The following is a 15,592-nucleotide window of genomic DNA, read 5'->3' on the forward strand; positions in this document are numbered from 1 at the left end:
ACATCATGGATAAATCGAAGCGATTTTTATGCGATAATGCGAAAATCGAGACAAAACAAGAGAAGCTTTATCAGCATCAGACAAAACGTAAACGAGCCCCGCCCATTTTGTGGTCTCCACCAAACTGCCGAGGGAAGCCTCGCCCCTCCGTGTTACTGATGGATGGAGAGCCAATCACGTGCAAGTGAGGTTGTGCGCCAGCCAATGAGCACCCAGTCCTGACACGTTGTTAGGTTGTTGTGTGTCGCTGCCATGGAAGTCTGTGTGTAACATTGTCAGTAACTGTCCGTTCTGTGCCGTAAAGGAGGTTGTGGGGTCGTACTGACCCAAACACCCTGGGGGCAAACGGAAGTTATAGAAGCAAGAGACCAAAGGTGGGTGAGTGCTACCTTTACTCATACAGGGCACAGTCTGTCTGCACATCAGTCCTGGAGACTGAGCCTCTAATATAGAGACTGGAACCCAGGAGGATGAGCCTGTAATATAGAGACTGGTACCCGCTCCCAGGAGGCTGATCCTCTAATATAGAGACTGGTACCTGCACCCATGAGGCTGATCCTCTAATATAGAGACTGGTACCTGCACCCAGGAGGCTGAGCCTCTAATATAGAGACTGGTACCTGCACCCAGGAGGCTGAGCCTCTAATATAGAGACTGGTACCTGCACCCAGAAGGATGAGCCTCTAATATAGAGACTGGTACCTGCTCCCAGGAGGCTGATCCTCTAATATAGAGACTGGTACCTGCACCCAGAAGGATGAGCCTCTAATATAGAGACTGGTACCTGCTCCCAGGAGGCTGAGCCTCTAATATAGAGACTGGTACCTGCTCCCAGGAGGCTGAGCCTCTAATATAGAGACTGGTACCTGCACCTGGGAGGCTGAGCCTCTAATGTAGAGACTGGTACCTGCACCCAGAAGGATGAGCCTCTAATGTAGAGACTGGTACCTGCACCCTGGAGGCTGAGCCTCTAATATAGACACTGGTACCTGCACCCATGAGGCTGATCCTCTAATATAGAGACTGGTACCTGCACCCAGGAGGCTGAGCCTCTAATATAGAGACTGGTACCTGCACCCATGAGGCTGATCCTCTAATATAGAGACTGGTACCTGCACCCAGGAGGCTGAGCCTCTAATATAGAGACTGGTACCTGCACCCAGAAGGATGAGCCTCTAATATAGAGACTGGTACCTGCTCCCAGGAGGCTGAGCCTCTAATATAGAGACTGGTACCTGCACCCAGGAGGCTGAGCCTCTAATATAGAGACTGGTACCTGCACCCAGGAGGATGAGCCTCTAATATAGAGACTGGTACCCGCTCCCAGGAGGCTGAGCCTCTAATATAGACACTGGTACCTGCACCCATAAGGATGAGCCTCTAATGTAGAGACTGGTACCTGCACCCAGGAGGCTGAGCCTCTAATATAGAGACTGGTACCTGCACCCAGGAGGCTGAGCCTCTAATTTAGAGACTGGTACCTGTACCCAGGAGGATGAGCCTCTAATATAGAGACTGGTACCTGCACCCAGGAGGATGAGCCTCTAATATAGAGACTGGTACCCGCTCCCAGGAGGCTGAGCCTCTAATGTAGAGACTGGTACCTGCACCCAGGAGGATGAGCCTCTAATATAGAGACTGGTACCCGCTCCCAGGAGGCTGAGCTTCTAATATAGAGACTGGTACCTGCACCCAGGAGGCTGAGCCTCTAATGTAGAGACTGGTACCTGCACCCAGAAGGATGAGCCTCTAATGTAGAGACTGGTACCAGCACCCAGTATGATGAGCCTCTAATATAGAGACTGGTACCAGCACCCAGGTTGATGAGCCTCTAATATAGAGACTGGTACCTGCACCCAGGAGGCTGAGCCTCTAATATAGAGACTGGTACCTGCACCCGGGAGGCTGAGCCTCTAATATAGAGACTGGTACCTGCACCCAGGATGATGAGCCTCTAATATAGAGACTGATACCTTCATCCAGGAGGCTGAGCCTCTAATGTAGAGACTGGTACCTGCACCCAGGAGGCTGAGCCTCTAATATAGAGACTGGTACCTGCACCTGGGAGGCTGAGCCTCTAATGTAGAGACTGGTACCTGCACCCAGAAGGATGAGCCTCTAATGTAGAGACTGGTACCTGCACCCTGGAGGCTGAGCCTCTAATTTAGAGAGTGGCACTATCACAATGTAGCACTATATAATGAAAATCACAATATTTTCTGAATTCTAGACACAGGTTGGTCGTCACATTAATACTGTAATGGCTGGTGTGGGGGTGTTCAGCAGACCCCAGTTGCTATGGCATCCCATGTGCATCAAGCAATTGCTTTGTGTGGGTGCCATTGGGTGTGTATGATAGCGACCCCCTGAGCCGCACACTTTAAATGCTGCTGTCGGAGATTGATTGTGGGTTGACAGCAGCTGACGGAGCGCCGCTCTGTTTGCTGTTGTTACATTCAGTTGGGGGCTGCCAGGAAAGCTGCAGGCTCAGCTCCTAAACCTGCTTCAAAGATGGGGACCCGACAGTGGGTGTAATAATATGTAATATGTTGGTAAGGGGTTAATGGTGCCCTGGCTTCCTGTCCCCCTGATAAACATTACTGGACCTTGTAATAGATCAGTGACCGGGGTGATGTGTAAGAAAAGGTGACAGGTTTCACATTTGTGTTTCCAACAGGTGCCCATGCAGAATCCTCTCGGCACCCCCTCCCCCCAGGGTGGGGAGAATAATGGGGAGCTCGCCCTAACCGGATTGCAGGTGTCCGTGAGCCGGCGTCCAAGCAGCGCCGGTAGCGCCAAGCACATCTCCCGTTCCATCTCCGTCATCACTGATACCCGGAGCAAAGGAAACCAGATGGTAAGAAGTCGCCGCGCCGCACCATATAAGTATAGATGAGGATCACTGCTGCTTGTAGGGCTCCGGCCAAGTGATAACATTGTAACATCCTGCAGCCACCACTAGAGGGCGCTCAATGAATTTAATTGGAATATAATTTTGAACCCAGGTTAGCCAAATAATATGGATTTTTTTTTTAACCCTTTGGAGAAGCAGCCAATTTTCATTGGTTCTCTTGTGTTTTTTCCTTTTCTTCTTCCAAGAGCATTCACTTTTTTAATTTTCCATCTTCATCGCCATACGAGGGCTCGTGTGAGTTTTGCAGGATGAGTTGCCATTTTGAACAGCACCATATCTTATAAATGGGAACAAAAAATTCCAAGTGGAGTAGACTTGAAAATAAAAGTTCATTTTTGCTGTTGTTTTTTTTTGTGTTTATGACATTCATTTTGCAATTACTGTACATATACATGTGTGTATGCATAGCAATAGCATATGTATTGCACATATATATATATTATATTTTCTTCATTTTTATTTTTTTAATACTTAAAAAAGAATTTAAAAAAAAACAACCTTGCAATCGTATTCCAAGAACCGTAACTTTTTTCTTGTTTTTTGGTCGCTAGCCGTAGTTGTTTTTTTTTTCCTCTTCATTTTGTGGTCTATACAAGTACTTTTTTACTCCATTTTTTTGGGGAGGTGAAGTCTCCTACATAGTTCAACTACACGCCTGGCTTCATAGTTATGCCAATGTGGCCGTCATGGGGCCATCAGTAGCTCTCTGACTTCCCTGAACCCATCGGAAACATCCCACCATCCCCTTCCCTAACCGTTTATATACTGCTGTCATTATTGACAGCGGCATCTAAGAGGTAAAACTGTTGCAGTCAGATGGCAGCAGTTATGGGGTCCTGGCTGTATAACGCGGGGGACACTTGCTGTATGGAGCGGCTTCAAAGTTCGCCCATCTGATGTAAATATATGTCAGGGATATAACCATTATATAAAGTGAGGACCCTTATGATCTGGAGTGTAGAGGTTGCTCTTGCAGATTTTCCCTGCACAGTGGCGCCCATTTGCAAACATCAGGCTGTGTCTGGAATTGCATCCTGTTCTCATTGTTGAGGTGCTTCTGCAGTGAAACGGTAAGGGTATGAGGCACTAAACCGGCGAAGCTTCACTGTAATTTCTGGGATAATTGAGTTTCTAGAAGTCGATTAAAAGGCAGATGTATTTAGGTAAAACGTAACCCCTTTCCACCAGTATTGCTTTGACTGTCACCTAATTTCTCTCCTGAACAGAAGGACTCGCCCCGAGCCATCAATAACCTTCGCCGGTCCAACAGTACCACCCAGGTGACGCCAGGCAGCGGCTCACTGTTCAGGTAAGGCTCCAGGGCTGCGTTGCCCTTTGTCCGGACGGATGGACGGCAGATCATTAGTGGCTTGTTCATATTCCGACCTTTGACCTTTGTTCCCAGCTGCTACCCCCGGGGATATGTATACATGCCGCTCATAGCTGCAGGAATGTGACAGATGTTCTGCGGGGAGGTGCTGGGGGACGGACCACTCATTGTCAGACCCCAGTGATTATCTCCTTCCTCTCTTTACACAAAAGGTGATGGTGGGGGGCTTATCTCCCCTCCCCTTGTCAGGTGCTACATTAGCAACTCAGATTGGAGGGGGGTGCAACCTGTAATCACTGTGCAACAGGGCTGTGGAGTCGGTATAAAATGGACCGACTCCAACTCCTAAAATATATAATAAATTGGGTACAGTAGTTCCATGCAGTTTGTGGGGAATATTTTTTCAGAAGAATTTGGGAAAGTTATGAAATGTCCTATAAATGTCTGTCCTATTCCTGATCTAAGGGTCTAGACTTTTAGCTGAGATGAATCTGTGCTATAGTAAATTTATCACTTAAACATGAGCCATGTATGAGGGAGTCGGTGTCGGTATCATGGAAATTGAGGAGTCGGAGGTTTGGCTAACCGACTCCACAGCCCTGCTGTGCAAAGCCCAGCTTGCCATCCCCACCTGCACTCAGCAAGGCAAGTTGGTACTTGTAGTCCGTGGGCAGGCAGATGGATGTTAATGTGACACCTAGGAGGTCTACTTTTTACGCAGATGCAGGATATTACACCTTCTATGTGGGTTGTCACCCAGGTTTCTTAAAAGAACTTGCCACTCAGGACTGTGGGAGAGCTAGGTGACAACCCTGGTGGAGGCCGTAATGGTGTCATCGGTGTCAGCCATTTCTAATCTTCTGCCCTCTCGTCTCACTCAGCGGGGAGCAGCGGGAGGATTTCTTAACCTTTTTTGAGAGCAGCACCATAGGAAGGAAGAAGCTACATGGACTGGCCAAGACACCCCCGGAGAAGAAGGCCACGTGGAATATACTGGTACGTCCCCAACAAATTACCTGACACATCTGTCCTAGGACCGGATTGAGCTTATTTTTCTAGTTTGTGTTTGTAGGATCTCTGCTCCGTGTCGGTGAACGAAATCATTCTGTTTTACTTTTTTCACATCTGAGAGTTTTACAGTTGTATCCAGTCTAAACAAACCCCCATTAGGCTATGTGCCCACAATGCAGAAATGCTCCAGATTTTTCCTTAGCGTTTCTGCATCTCCCTGGCAGAAAAAAAAACCTTTCGGATTGTACATGCGGATTGTACATGCGTTTTTCCTGCCAGGGACAAGCGGAAGTGAAGCGTTCTTCACATGTGTTTTCACATGCGGGTTGTCCAAGCGATTTTAGCATCACTTGGAAAGTGCTTGACAACTTGGTCACACTATATAAATCCATGCAACTGCTATGGATTTATATAGTGTGACCAAGTTAATAGTAAAAGAATGGTAAAAAAATAAACATTATACTCACCTTCTGATGGCCCCCGGTCTCCTTGTCCGGTGCATCCGGTGTGTTGGGTGGCTCGCAGTAGTCTAAAAGGATCTTCCATGATGTAATTTAGTCATGTGACAGGTCACGCAACCGCCAACGTCAATGGTTGTGTGACCTGTCACATGACTAAATGATGTCATGGAAGGTCCTTTTAGACCATCGCGAGCCGCCGGGAAGCCAGGACGCATCGCTGTGGAGACCGGGGGACATCAGAAGGTGAGCATAATGTATTTTTTTATTTTAAATTCTTTTTTTTTACAGGTACTGTGGTACCCGGGTCTGGAGGAGAGTCTTCTCTTCTCCAGGCCTGGGTACCTACCGCACATTGAATCGCTTAATATCCGCATGTGCACATGTTGTCATGCTGATATTAAGTGATTCAATGCAAGTCAATGGCCGCAAAAACGCAGCGATTGCGCAAAATAATTGGTAGTGCTGCGTATTTTTCCACAATGATGCGGAAACGCTTAAAAAACGCATAGTGGGCACACAGCCTAAGAAACACAAATCTTCATACTTTGCTCCGCCGCTGCTCCTGGTGTCTGTTACATTCTGCAGGTTCTTGAACCTGCGATTCTCTGATCGTTTCTACTATACTTAGTAATGCCACAGTCACGGTCTTCAGCAGACCCACAGCCGTCAAGGCAACCCATCAGTGCCTTGTGGTCATGTCATGGGCGCACCAATGTGCACGTAGAATGACGTGACCCCTGCCTGCGGGCATTAGATTGACTGCTGCGTATACTATAGGATTTACTATAATTTAAGGGTGTGACTAATTTTATGCCGCCTTGTTTCACAGGATGACCAACCTCGTGCTTTTCCTATACCCTCAAGTGCCCGCAGTGCCAGCTCTGTTCAGAGCTTGAGCATGAAGAGGAGAGACATGCCCGCCCTGGCACCCAATTTTCCAGCAAACAACAGGTATTTTATTCGGCATGGCCTTGGCCTACATTATACTGTATAGAAGCGATTGTGAATAAGTGTCGCCTGTTTTTGTGAAGCTGGAAGTAACAACAGAAGCGCTGGAGAAGAACAGCAAGAAGACCCCCAAAAAGGGAATGGTGGCCAGAGATAATTACGATCTCCTTATCCTTCCTAACTGCTTGTTCTTTATTTTTCCATTTTGCTGGCATCCTTGTCACTACTGGTAGCTTGAGGTGGTGACGCAGCTCATTCATGTTTCACAGCTATTCCAGGATGGCACATCCATATATGCCGCCACAACTAGGCTTTTGAGTCTTCTGTCACAGTCTCCGGAGCAGGAGATGGCCAAAAGAGCCGGACAGGGACATAGAAGGGCATTAACCAGCAGCATGGCCGCTATATGCTCCTTTGTGCAAGGAGGCACTGGAGGAGCACTGCCAGCGCCCTATTGCTGCCAGCGCCCCCTGGTGTGCATAATATTGACCCAGTAACAGTCTCCATGAGGGTGGCATGTGGGTCTGACGTCATCTAGTGGAGCCTGACAGGTCCGCAATTGGTGTCCTGAGCCGTCCACAGATGAGAGCAGATTCTGGAGATGCCAAGGTGAACGTTGCGCTGCCTGCAACATCTTCCAGCTTGACTGGTTTAGTGGTGGGTCCGTGATGTTCTTGGGGGGGCACATCCTTGGGGTGGGGGAACCTTTTCATGGTGCCAAACAGCCCTCTGACAACTGTTAGGTACTGGGATGAAATTCTCAGAACTGTTGTCAGACCATTCACTGGTGCAGTGGCCCTGGGTTCTCCTGGTGCAGGACATTGCCCGGCCTCGTGTGGGCACGCAGAGTGTGTGGGCATTTCCTGGATGGCAAAAGACGCCTGAGACTGGCCCTCACATATTTCTGTTTTTTTTTTTCTCCCTATGTTTAGGAGTAACAAAGGGACCGTAGGAAATACTGTAACCACGATGGTGCACAATAACTATTCATCTGGGGATCGAGGACTCGCTGCCAAGAGCTCCAATCAGAAACCGCCATCTCTAAAGTAAGTTTTTCTTAGTGGACGAGGTACATGGGGCTTTAGCGTTACACCCAGTTGAAAGTTTAAAAAAAAAAAAGGGTCTGATTTTTTATTTTTTTTTATAGTTATTTTTTCTCTTTGAGATAAGCGGCGCTTGGAGATCTGCGCAGCTGCTTCTCTCCTTCATATAATATACCTTGCACCTTTCTTCTTCATTCTCCCCAGTAATCAGAGGACGCCCAATGGTGAAGAATCAGGAAGCCGCTTCCAGAAATCCCAGAAAAATCTGTCCAGCACCAACAACCTGGGGCGTAACATCGGCGCTGCCCAGAGGCGGAAAGAGGTCACTGCGGAAGAGGCGGAGCGGTCAGTGCTTTCCTTCATTCTTATCGGGCTTAAATATTTGGTGAATTCCCACCCCACGTTTCCTTTATTCGTATCGTACAGTAACGTTCCACTTATTGGGCACGTCTGAACTTTCCTCTCCTAAAATACTCTGTTCTGCTGTGTCCGGTCTGAGACCTCTTGTTTGTCACCATACTTCTCCTCAAATCATAATACTCGCCCTGTCTTCATTAACATCACATGTGTACACTGGTCATTGCCTGCAACAAGATCAGCACACTCTTCCCCTGAAATACTCTGTGCTACGGGGAACGTTGACACTTCCACTTTCTGTCTAATTTCCTAGTTCCATTTCTCACTAGTATAACATAGACCGCTAAGATCACCACACTCTGCCTGAAATACTCTGTGCTTCTGGATATTGTAATGTTTCCACTTTCTGTCTGTGACTTCATGGTTTTCACCACTCTCTTCCTTACACTGTAGTATTCATCCTGTCCCCTCAGTAACACCACATGAGTAAAAGGGTGACTACCTCCACCATGCTCCCCTCCTGAAATACTCTGTGCTGATGTACATTTATTTTCAGTTTGTATAACCCCCATTGGTCTTTCTATAACTTGTGTAGCTTTGTCCCAAGCAACAGTAAAGTATGTGCACAGGTCACTGCCTCCTGCAAGATCAGCACACTCCTCTCCTACTGCTGTCACCATTCCCTTCACCTAATTGGTTATACATTATATCTCTGTAATGTATGTCAGGTAGATATAATCGGTCGCTGACCCTGGGCGTCTCCTGCACAGGTTTATTTTGCAGGTGAACAATGCTGCCATCACCATTCAACGTTGGTACAGGCGCCAGCGGCAAAAGCGTAGATCTGGGGAGGAAGCTCTACGGCATATGTTGGCTTCCAAAAAAGAGGTAAATCAGCATAACCTGGCATATCTTGGTGTTTGGTGGGACCTGCCCACAGGGACCCCCTTGATTCTAATACAGAGCTGGTCACACATGCTCAGTCAGTGTCCATAGAAGTCCCAGAACGGGGACCCCTTGTGATCGGACCTCAGTTTTATTCACTATGCCTGGAAACCCAAATATTATTGGGAGTGTTAAGGGGTTAATATATCAGCCATGGGCCGAGTCAGGGTGTGTGGAGCCAGCTCAAAAGCTGGACCTGCTCCACGCACGAGGATCGCTGTTAACTCCTTAAATGCCTCTTTCAATAGCCGACAGCAGCATTTAGGCGCCCGTCTGCCCCATCTCGCAATGTGATTGTAGGGTGCCAGTGAGTTGCCAAAAACACCATGTTCATTTTCCTGCAAAGTCTTGTCTTCATAGGGGACCACGTTTTTTTGCTATAGACAACAATACTGTGGTATTGCAGTATAGGTTATGATCGCACGTTCAAGTTCCCTATGGGGACTGGGATTAAAAAAAACACAAACAGGTCCTTTGGCACATAAATAAAAAAAACATTGTGTCTCGGAAAATAGTGACACCAGCTAAATTTTATTTATTAAATTTTTTACAAAGTTCAGAATTTTTTTTAAAACACTAAAATAGTAAAACGAACAATCCAAGCTTGGTATCTCCGTAATCATACTGACCTGGAGAATTGTGCCCACTGCAATATTAATGCCATAATAACAATGGCGGAACTGCACATTTTTTTTCTCCGTGTGCCATATGGTAAAATTAACAGCGTCTTTCAAAACTACAACATACGGCTACGTCGATGGAAAAATAAAAAAGTTGCGGCTCTTTGAAAATGCAGAGGAAAAAATAAAAACACAAAAGATTTACTCCGCTATCAAAGGGTTGATATGAACTGTGACTTCCCAGATGCTGGGAACCTCTGTAGAAATCCTTTTCCTCTTTGACTTGAAGATGTTAAAATTTTCTTCTTCTTCTTTAAAGGAGCGGCAGCATCAGGCAGATGACAGCAGTTACCTAAATTCCCATCAGTCCAAAGACGATGAACGCAAGAGAATCCGAGAAGAGAAAGCCCGACAAGCCCGGCGGGCAGCCGTCCAGGTAGGTGATGATTCCCCCACTTCTTCAGTGGTGGTACGGTGGGCAGTCCGTGGCCTTCTCTACATAGTGTTTTTGATGTCGCTCTTCAATCCAAGGAGCTGCAGCTGAAGCGGGCACAGAAAGCCCTGGAAGCCCAGAAACTGGTAGAAGAGGAGCTGGCGCTGCTGGAACAGAGCGGGAAGGTGGGAAAGAAGAAGGTCGGCAGGAATCTGCTCAGTGCCCCATTACAGAGAAGCAGCAAGTCCAATAATAATAATGCAGGTAAGCGATGTCACAGGATATGATAGTGCCGCTCTGTACTTCTAGATTCACACATCACTTTAGGGTCAAAGGGTTATTTCCATCTTTAGAAGTTATTCGCTACTCATAGGATAGGTGATAACCTGCTTATCTTCCGCTAGGACCCTCAACAATCCCTAGAATCAGGATTTTAAATGCCCCTTCTAAATGTAGATGTTGCCGGGCGTGCACACCACTCCTCCATTCATTCTCTACAGCCAAGTAGAGCACTCGCCTATTTCAGGTAGTCCCTCATAGAGCATGAATGAATCAGAGACCGAGCATGTCCGGCCACCACTCCATTCTGACATGCCACCGGTCAGACTACCATCCCCATCAGGTAGTTATCAACCATCCTATGGATAGTTGATGGGACTATTTCCTTAAAGGGGATTTTACATGTTCCAAAGTAATGTCATATCTTTTGGGATGGGAGAATTGGTCGGTGTTTGACCTTTTAAGGACTACCACCCATCCTGAAAATGAAGTTTTCATTTTTCCCCCCCTTTACAGTGTCCTCCGGACAACTTGCGGTATATCCCCATTGAAGTGAATGCAGCTGTGGGGCAGTTTCTCAGGGGCACAGTGGGTGGTCAGGTAGTGGAGGTGCAGAGATTGGACGCTGACAAGTCATATAGCGATGACATATTCTAGGTAGGGAAGACCCTTTAATCGGGGACATCTCATTATGCCATTCCCTTTCCATACACCCTATTAGGGCGGTCTTGCTGACCGATCTGGTAAACGTGTATTTTTTAGTTGCCTCTTGATTTTTATAGCCACAGAGCGAATGCATTAGGAGAGATGATGGTCTGTGGTGCATGATTTTGATACCAACAGTCCTTTATATGAGATACTCATGGCTTGTGCTCCTATCTGTCCTATTAGGTGCCAGAGTTCAGGATGTGCTGGAAAATGATAATTCGGTCATCCCACTCTTCAAGCCGTCCCCAGACTACAGGAGCAGCGAGCACAGTGCCCAGGTTAGTGTATTGCGTGACACGTCCATCGTCCATATTGTGCTATTCGGTCTGCTATTAATATTGCTTTTTGGACCACCTCCTCCTTTCCCACAGGCGCTGTCTACTCCTGACCATATACTGGGGGAAGTGGATGTAGCAGCCTCAGCCCAGTCTAAGACCACCCTGACCGATCTACTGGACACCCTGAAGCAGCTGGAGGAGCCCGAACCATTGCTGGAAATAAGAACAGAGGCCAAAGACAAATTTCACTGGATCGATGGGGTAAGATGGGCCTGTGGCTGGAAGGTAGCTGGAGAGTCAGACTAGGTGTGTATTAACCACTTCTCTTCCAGGACGCAGACACTTCACTTACGACCGATAACCTGGAGCGTCATAGTCAGATGACCCATAACAGACAAGTGGAGCAGAAGGAGGTTCCTGGTGGAGCGGCGGCTCTGCTGTCCGAGGCCAAGCTGCAGAACATCATTAGCTTTCTGGATGAAATGGAAAAAGCTGAACAAGAAAGGCCGCGGTCCTCGGGGTCCAACACTCACAGAGGGGTGAGTAGCCCACAACATGGATCAGATATTTACTCTCACTGTATAGAAATACATGAAAGCTAATTGATTCCTATGAGAACACAAGAGCAGGTGAATGAGATAACAGCGCCACTCTTCTGTTTGGCCAGAACTGGTATTGCAGCTCAAATGATGATGTTCTATTCCGTACACCGCTCAATAGTGTCGCTGAATGTAGGAAAATCTAATACTACTCCTTTAAGGTTTGTCTCCGCTTTCCTGCAGTATCTTCCAGTTTTATCTCTTTGCTATGAACCTGCACTTTGCTTTTCATTACATAGTGTAATACTGCCCTCTGGTGGCCCCATTACAGATTGCAGCAGTCCCTATATAGTCCCTCTTTATTTTGGGCGCAGACTCTTCTCTCTGAGGCCGAGCTGAATCATCTGGAGCAGGCATCGGCTGTTGCCACCGAGGTGACCAGTTCCATGTTGAAGATGCGGCTGGAGCTGGAGGAGAAGAAGAAGGCGCTGAGTCTTCTGCAGACGGCTTTAGTGAGTATCTCCTTGCCGAGGTTCCCCTACCTGGTGACAATGTGATGTGTCTGAAAATCTGTTTCCTGGGGCCATAGTGAGGTTGTCAGGCCCAGGTTCCTAGCACCCAGTCTGCCTCTGATTACTAAAGGCCCCGTCACACTAAGTGAGATCGCTGCAGAGTCACAAGTTTTGTGATGCAACAGCGACCTCAGTAGCGATCTCGCTACGTTTGACTCTTAGCAGCGACCAGGCCCCTGCTGTGAGATCGCTGGTCGTGTCAGAATGGCCTGGACCATTTTTTGATCATTGAGGCCCCGCTGGGTAGCATGCATCGCTGTGTTTGACATCTTACCAACAACCTCGTTGGCGACTCACAACTGAGAAGTCGTCCCTCATCGAGGTCTGAATCGTCAGAGTAGCTGCTATGTGACAGGGTCCCAACGACCGCCGACATCGTTATACAGGTCGTTACGGGTCGCCGTATCGTTGTTGCGTCATTGGGAAGATCTAACTGACATCTCACCAGCGACCACATAGCGACGCAGCAACAATCCCTGACAGGTCGTATCATTGTCGGGATCGCTGTAGCGTTGCTTAGTGTGACGGGGCCCTAAGGTAATAAGCTTTTATCACCTTTCCACAGGATGGATGAAAAATGTGCCAACAATGGGGCCGACTATCAAGAGTGGGGATCCCTAAGATCTGTGTCAATGGATCAGTAGTGCACAGATGGACCCACTGCTCCCATGTAGTGAAAAGAGCAGTGGTCCCGCTTGCACATTACTGCACCATTCACATGGGGACACAGGACCCCATTATGATCCGTGGGGGTCTCAAAGGTCAGACCCAGAGTGATCATTCTTTTGTCACCCTCTAAATCTGCAGCTTAGGCCAAAATTGCCATTGACTTGAGGGCGGGCAGAGAAGAGACAAACAGGCTTGCCTAGGCCGACTATACTATGCCACCAGGTTACTCTATTGCCTACTTTCCCACTGTCTCACATTGTCCAATGGTCTCCCAAAAGAAGAGCGATCTTGCAAACGTCTGATCACAGCCGCCGCAAGGGTTGCTCCCATTGACTTCTATGTGAGTTGCATAAATGTGTATGCAGTGGGTGCCCCCTACTGGCAGCTGCAGGAAGAAAGAATTTACCATTGAATTCTATGGCTGCAGAGGTAGCATGGTAAATGAAGCTCTTAGCTGCTACTTAAAAAAGAAAAGATAAATCATCTGGTTGATGTGAACATATAGGATAAGTTTTCTCTTTACGCCCCCCTCCCAGGCGCAGCAGCGTGAATTAACAGTACGACACGTAAAACAAACAGAGAGAGAGATGAGCTACCAGCTGAAACAGCAGAGCGAGCAATACGAGGCCACCATACAGAGGCACCTCACCTTTATCGACCAGGTAAATAATCAATAGAGCCCTAATAGTGCCCGCTCCACACATGGTAGGTGCCCGCTTTGTTATACCAGCAGCACCTGCTGCTAATGGCGGAGACCTGTGAGAGCTCAGATCGCTGCTGGTTACACCCTTAACCCCTTTCCAAGGTGTGCCGTAATAGTACGACACACATCTGCTCCCTCCCTTTGGTGCGGGCTCTGGCGCTGAGCCCGCAACTTTCCGGGCACATAACAGCTGATCTATACAGTAAATATAAAGTAAAAAAAAAAAAGAAAAATGTTTTTAAAAATAGAAAAAAAATATAGAAGTTTAAATCACCCCCCTTTCTCTCCCTTCAAAATAAAACAATTAAAAAAAAAACAAATATACACATATTTGGTATCACCGCGTTCCGAATTGCCCGATCTATCAATATAAGAAAATAATTTGTCCGATAGGTAAATGGTGTAATGAAAAAGAAATTCAAAACTCCAGAATTACGTTTTTTTGGTCGCCCCTGCATTGCAATCAAATGCAATAACGGGTGATCAAAACATCGTATCTACAACAAAATTGTATCCATAAAAACGTCAGCTCAGCGCGCAAAAATGGGCCCCAGATCCTGAAAAATGGAAACGCTATGGGTCTCAGAAAATGGCGCCATTTTTTTTTTTTTAACAAACTTTGGATTTTTTTTTTCACCACTAAATAAAAAAGAACCTATACATGTTTGATATCCACAAACTCGTAATGACCTGGAGAATCATAATGGCAGGTCAGTTGTAGCATTTAGTGAACATGGTAAAAAAAAAACACCCAAAAAAACAACTGTTGAATTGCACTTTTTTTGCAATTTAACTGGACTTGGAATTTTTTCTCGTTTTCTAGTACACGATATGTTAAAACCAATGGTGTCGTTCAAAAGTACAACTCATCCCGCAAAAAATAAGCCCTAACGTGGCCACTTCTTCTGGGAAGAAGGGGAGCAAAAAGCGAAAACGAAAATGGCCTGGTCTTGAAGGGGTTAAATGCTGCGGTCAATCACTGGCAGAGGCATCTTAGTGGCACAGCCCCCATCACGCACCAATTTAGGCAAGAAGTGATTGAAAGTTCCGATAGATTGCCATGGCTGCCACGGGGCCTGCCGCCATTTTGGTCACTATATTGCAGTATTTAAAACAAGCGGTCAAATGTTCTCAGTTCCAAGTCCCCTATGGGGACTAAAAAATAAAGTGAAAAATAAAAGTAAAAATATTAAAATACAAAAACATAAACATTCGCATCAGCAATCAAAACATCATATGTATCTCAAAATATTACCAATAGAAAACAAGCCCTCATACGTCGATGTGCATGGAAAAGTAAAAAAAAAAAAAAAAGAAGAATTTTGACCCCAGAGAATGAATGGAGCCGCGGTTGAGCATCCAACCTGCTTCCCCATTTTGTAACTGGGATAAAAGTTCCCCATTGTGTCGATTAGTGATGGTGCCAGTGGTCAGACTACCACCGATCAATAAGTTATCACCTATCCTGTGGATAACTTGTTTTCCCCAGAGCACCACTTTACGAAAGGCCACAAATTTCTGATTCCCTCCCCCCCACCTAAGAGCAGAGCAGTGTACATAACCACTTTATTGTCTGCCTATGCACAGCTCATCGATGACAAGAAAACCCTGAGCGAGCGTTGCGAGTCTCTGGTAAGTGAGCTGAAGCAGGTGGATCACAAGTACTCCAGCAAGATCTCCCAGATGCAAGAGCAGCATGACACGGTGAGAAGAAGCAGCAGCGTCTTGTACTCCATTTACTACTCCATTTACATCCACAGCTGTATTCAAAATTCTGCTGCT

The 15,592-nt window shown here is 46.8% G+C and overlaps 1 protein-coding gene across 5 annotated transcripts in view; it reads left to right on the plus strand.

The window, feature by feature from the left end:
• The first annotated feature begins 205 nt into the window (after positions 1 to 205).
• The window catches only part of CEP131 (centrosomal protein 131), a 32,808-nt gene continuing 17,421 nt past the window's right edge, over positions 206 to 15,592 (plus strand). Inside the window, exons 1-16 of one of the 5 annotated variants that reach the window (XM_073682581.1) lie at positions 206 to 374; positions 2,678 to 2,857; positions 4,141 to 4,223; positions 5,126 to 5,240; positions 6,546 to 6,667; positions 7,597 to 7,710; positions 7,912 to 8,052; positions 8,835 to 8,952; positions 9,949 to 10,065; positions 10,161 to 10,326; positions 11,233 to 11,327; positions 11,421 to 11,588; positions 11,660 to 11,866; positions 12,241 to 12,378; positions 13,644 to 13,769; positions 15,398 to 15,514. In XM_073682581.1, coding sequence (XP_073538682.1) covers positions 2,684 to 2,857; positions 4,141 to 4,223; positions 5,126 to 5,240; positions 6,546 to 6,667; positions 7,597 to 7,710; positions 7,912 to 8,052; positions 8,835 to 8,952; positions 9,949 to 10,065; positions 10,161 to 10,326; positions 11,233 to 11,327; positions 11,421 to 11,588; positions 11,660 to 11,866; positions 12,241 to 12,378; positions 13,644 to 13,769; positions 15,398 to 15,514 — 2,001 coding nt within the window. In that variant the 5' untranslated portion in view covers positions 206 to 374; positions 2,678 to 2,683. Of the gene's footprint in view, positions 379 to 2,677; positions 2,858 to 4,140; positions 4,224 to 5,125; positions 5,241 to 6,545; positions 6,668 to 7,596; positions 7,711 to 7,911; positions 8,053 to 8,834; positions 8,953 to 9,948; positions 10,066 to 10,160; positions 10,327 to 11,232; positions 11,328 to 11,420; positions 11,589 to 11,659; positions 11,867 to 12,240; positions 12,379 to 13,643; positions 13,770 to 15,397; positions 15,515 to 15,592 lie in introns of all 5 variants that reach the window. The other 4 variants (XM_073682578.1, XM_073682576.1, XM_073682579.1 and 1 more) reach the window with 4 other exon arrangements.

The sequence above is a fragment of the Phyllobates terribilis genome, unplaced genomic scaffold (assembly GCF_046119375.1).
Source record: "Phyllobates terribilis strain yellow unplaced genomic scaffold, ASM4611937v1 Scaffold_5__5_contigs__length_657084704, whole genome shotgun sequence".
Taxonomy (NCBI): Eukaryota; Metazoa; Chordata; class Amphibia; order Anura; family Dendrobatidae; genus Phyllobates; species Phyllobates terribilis.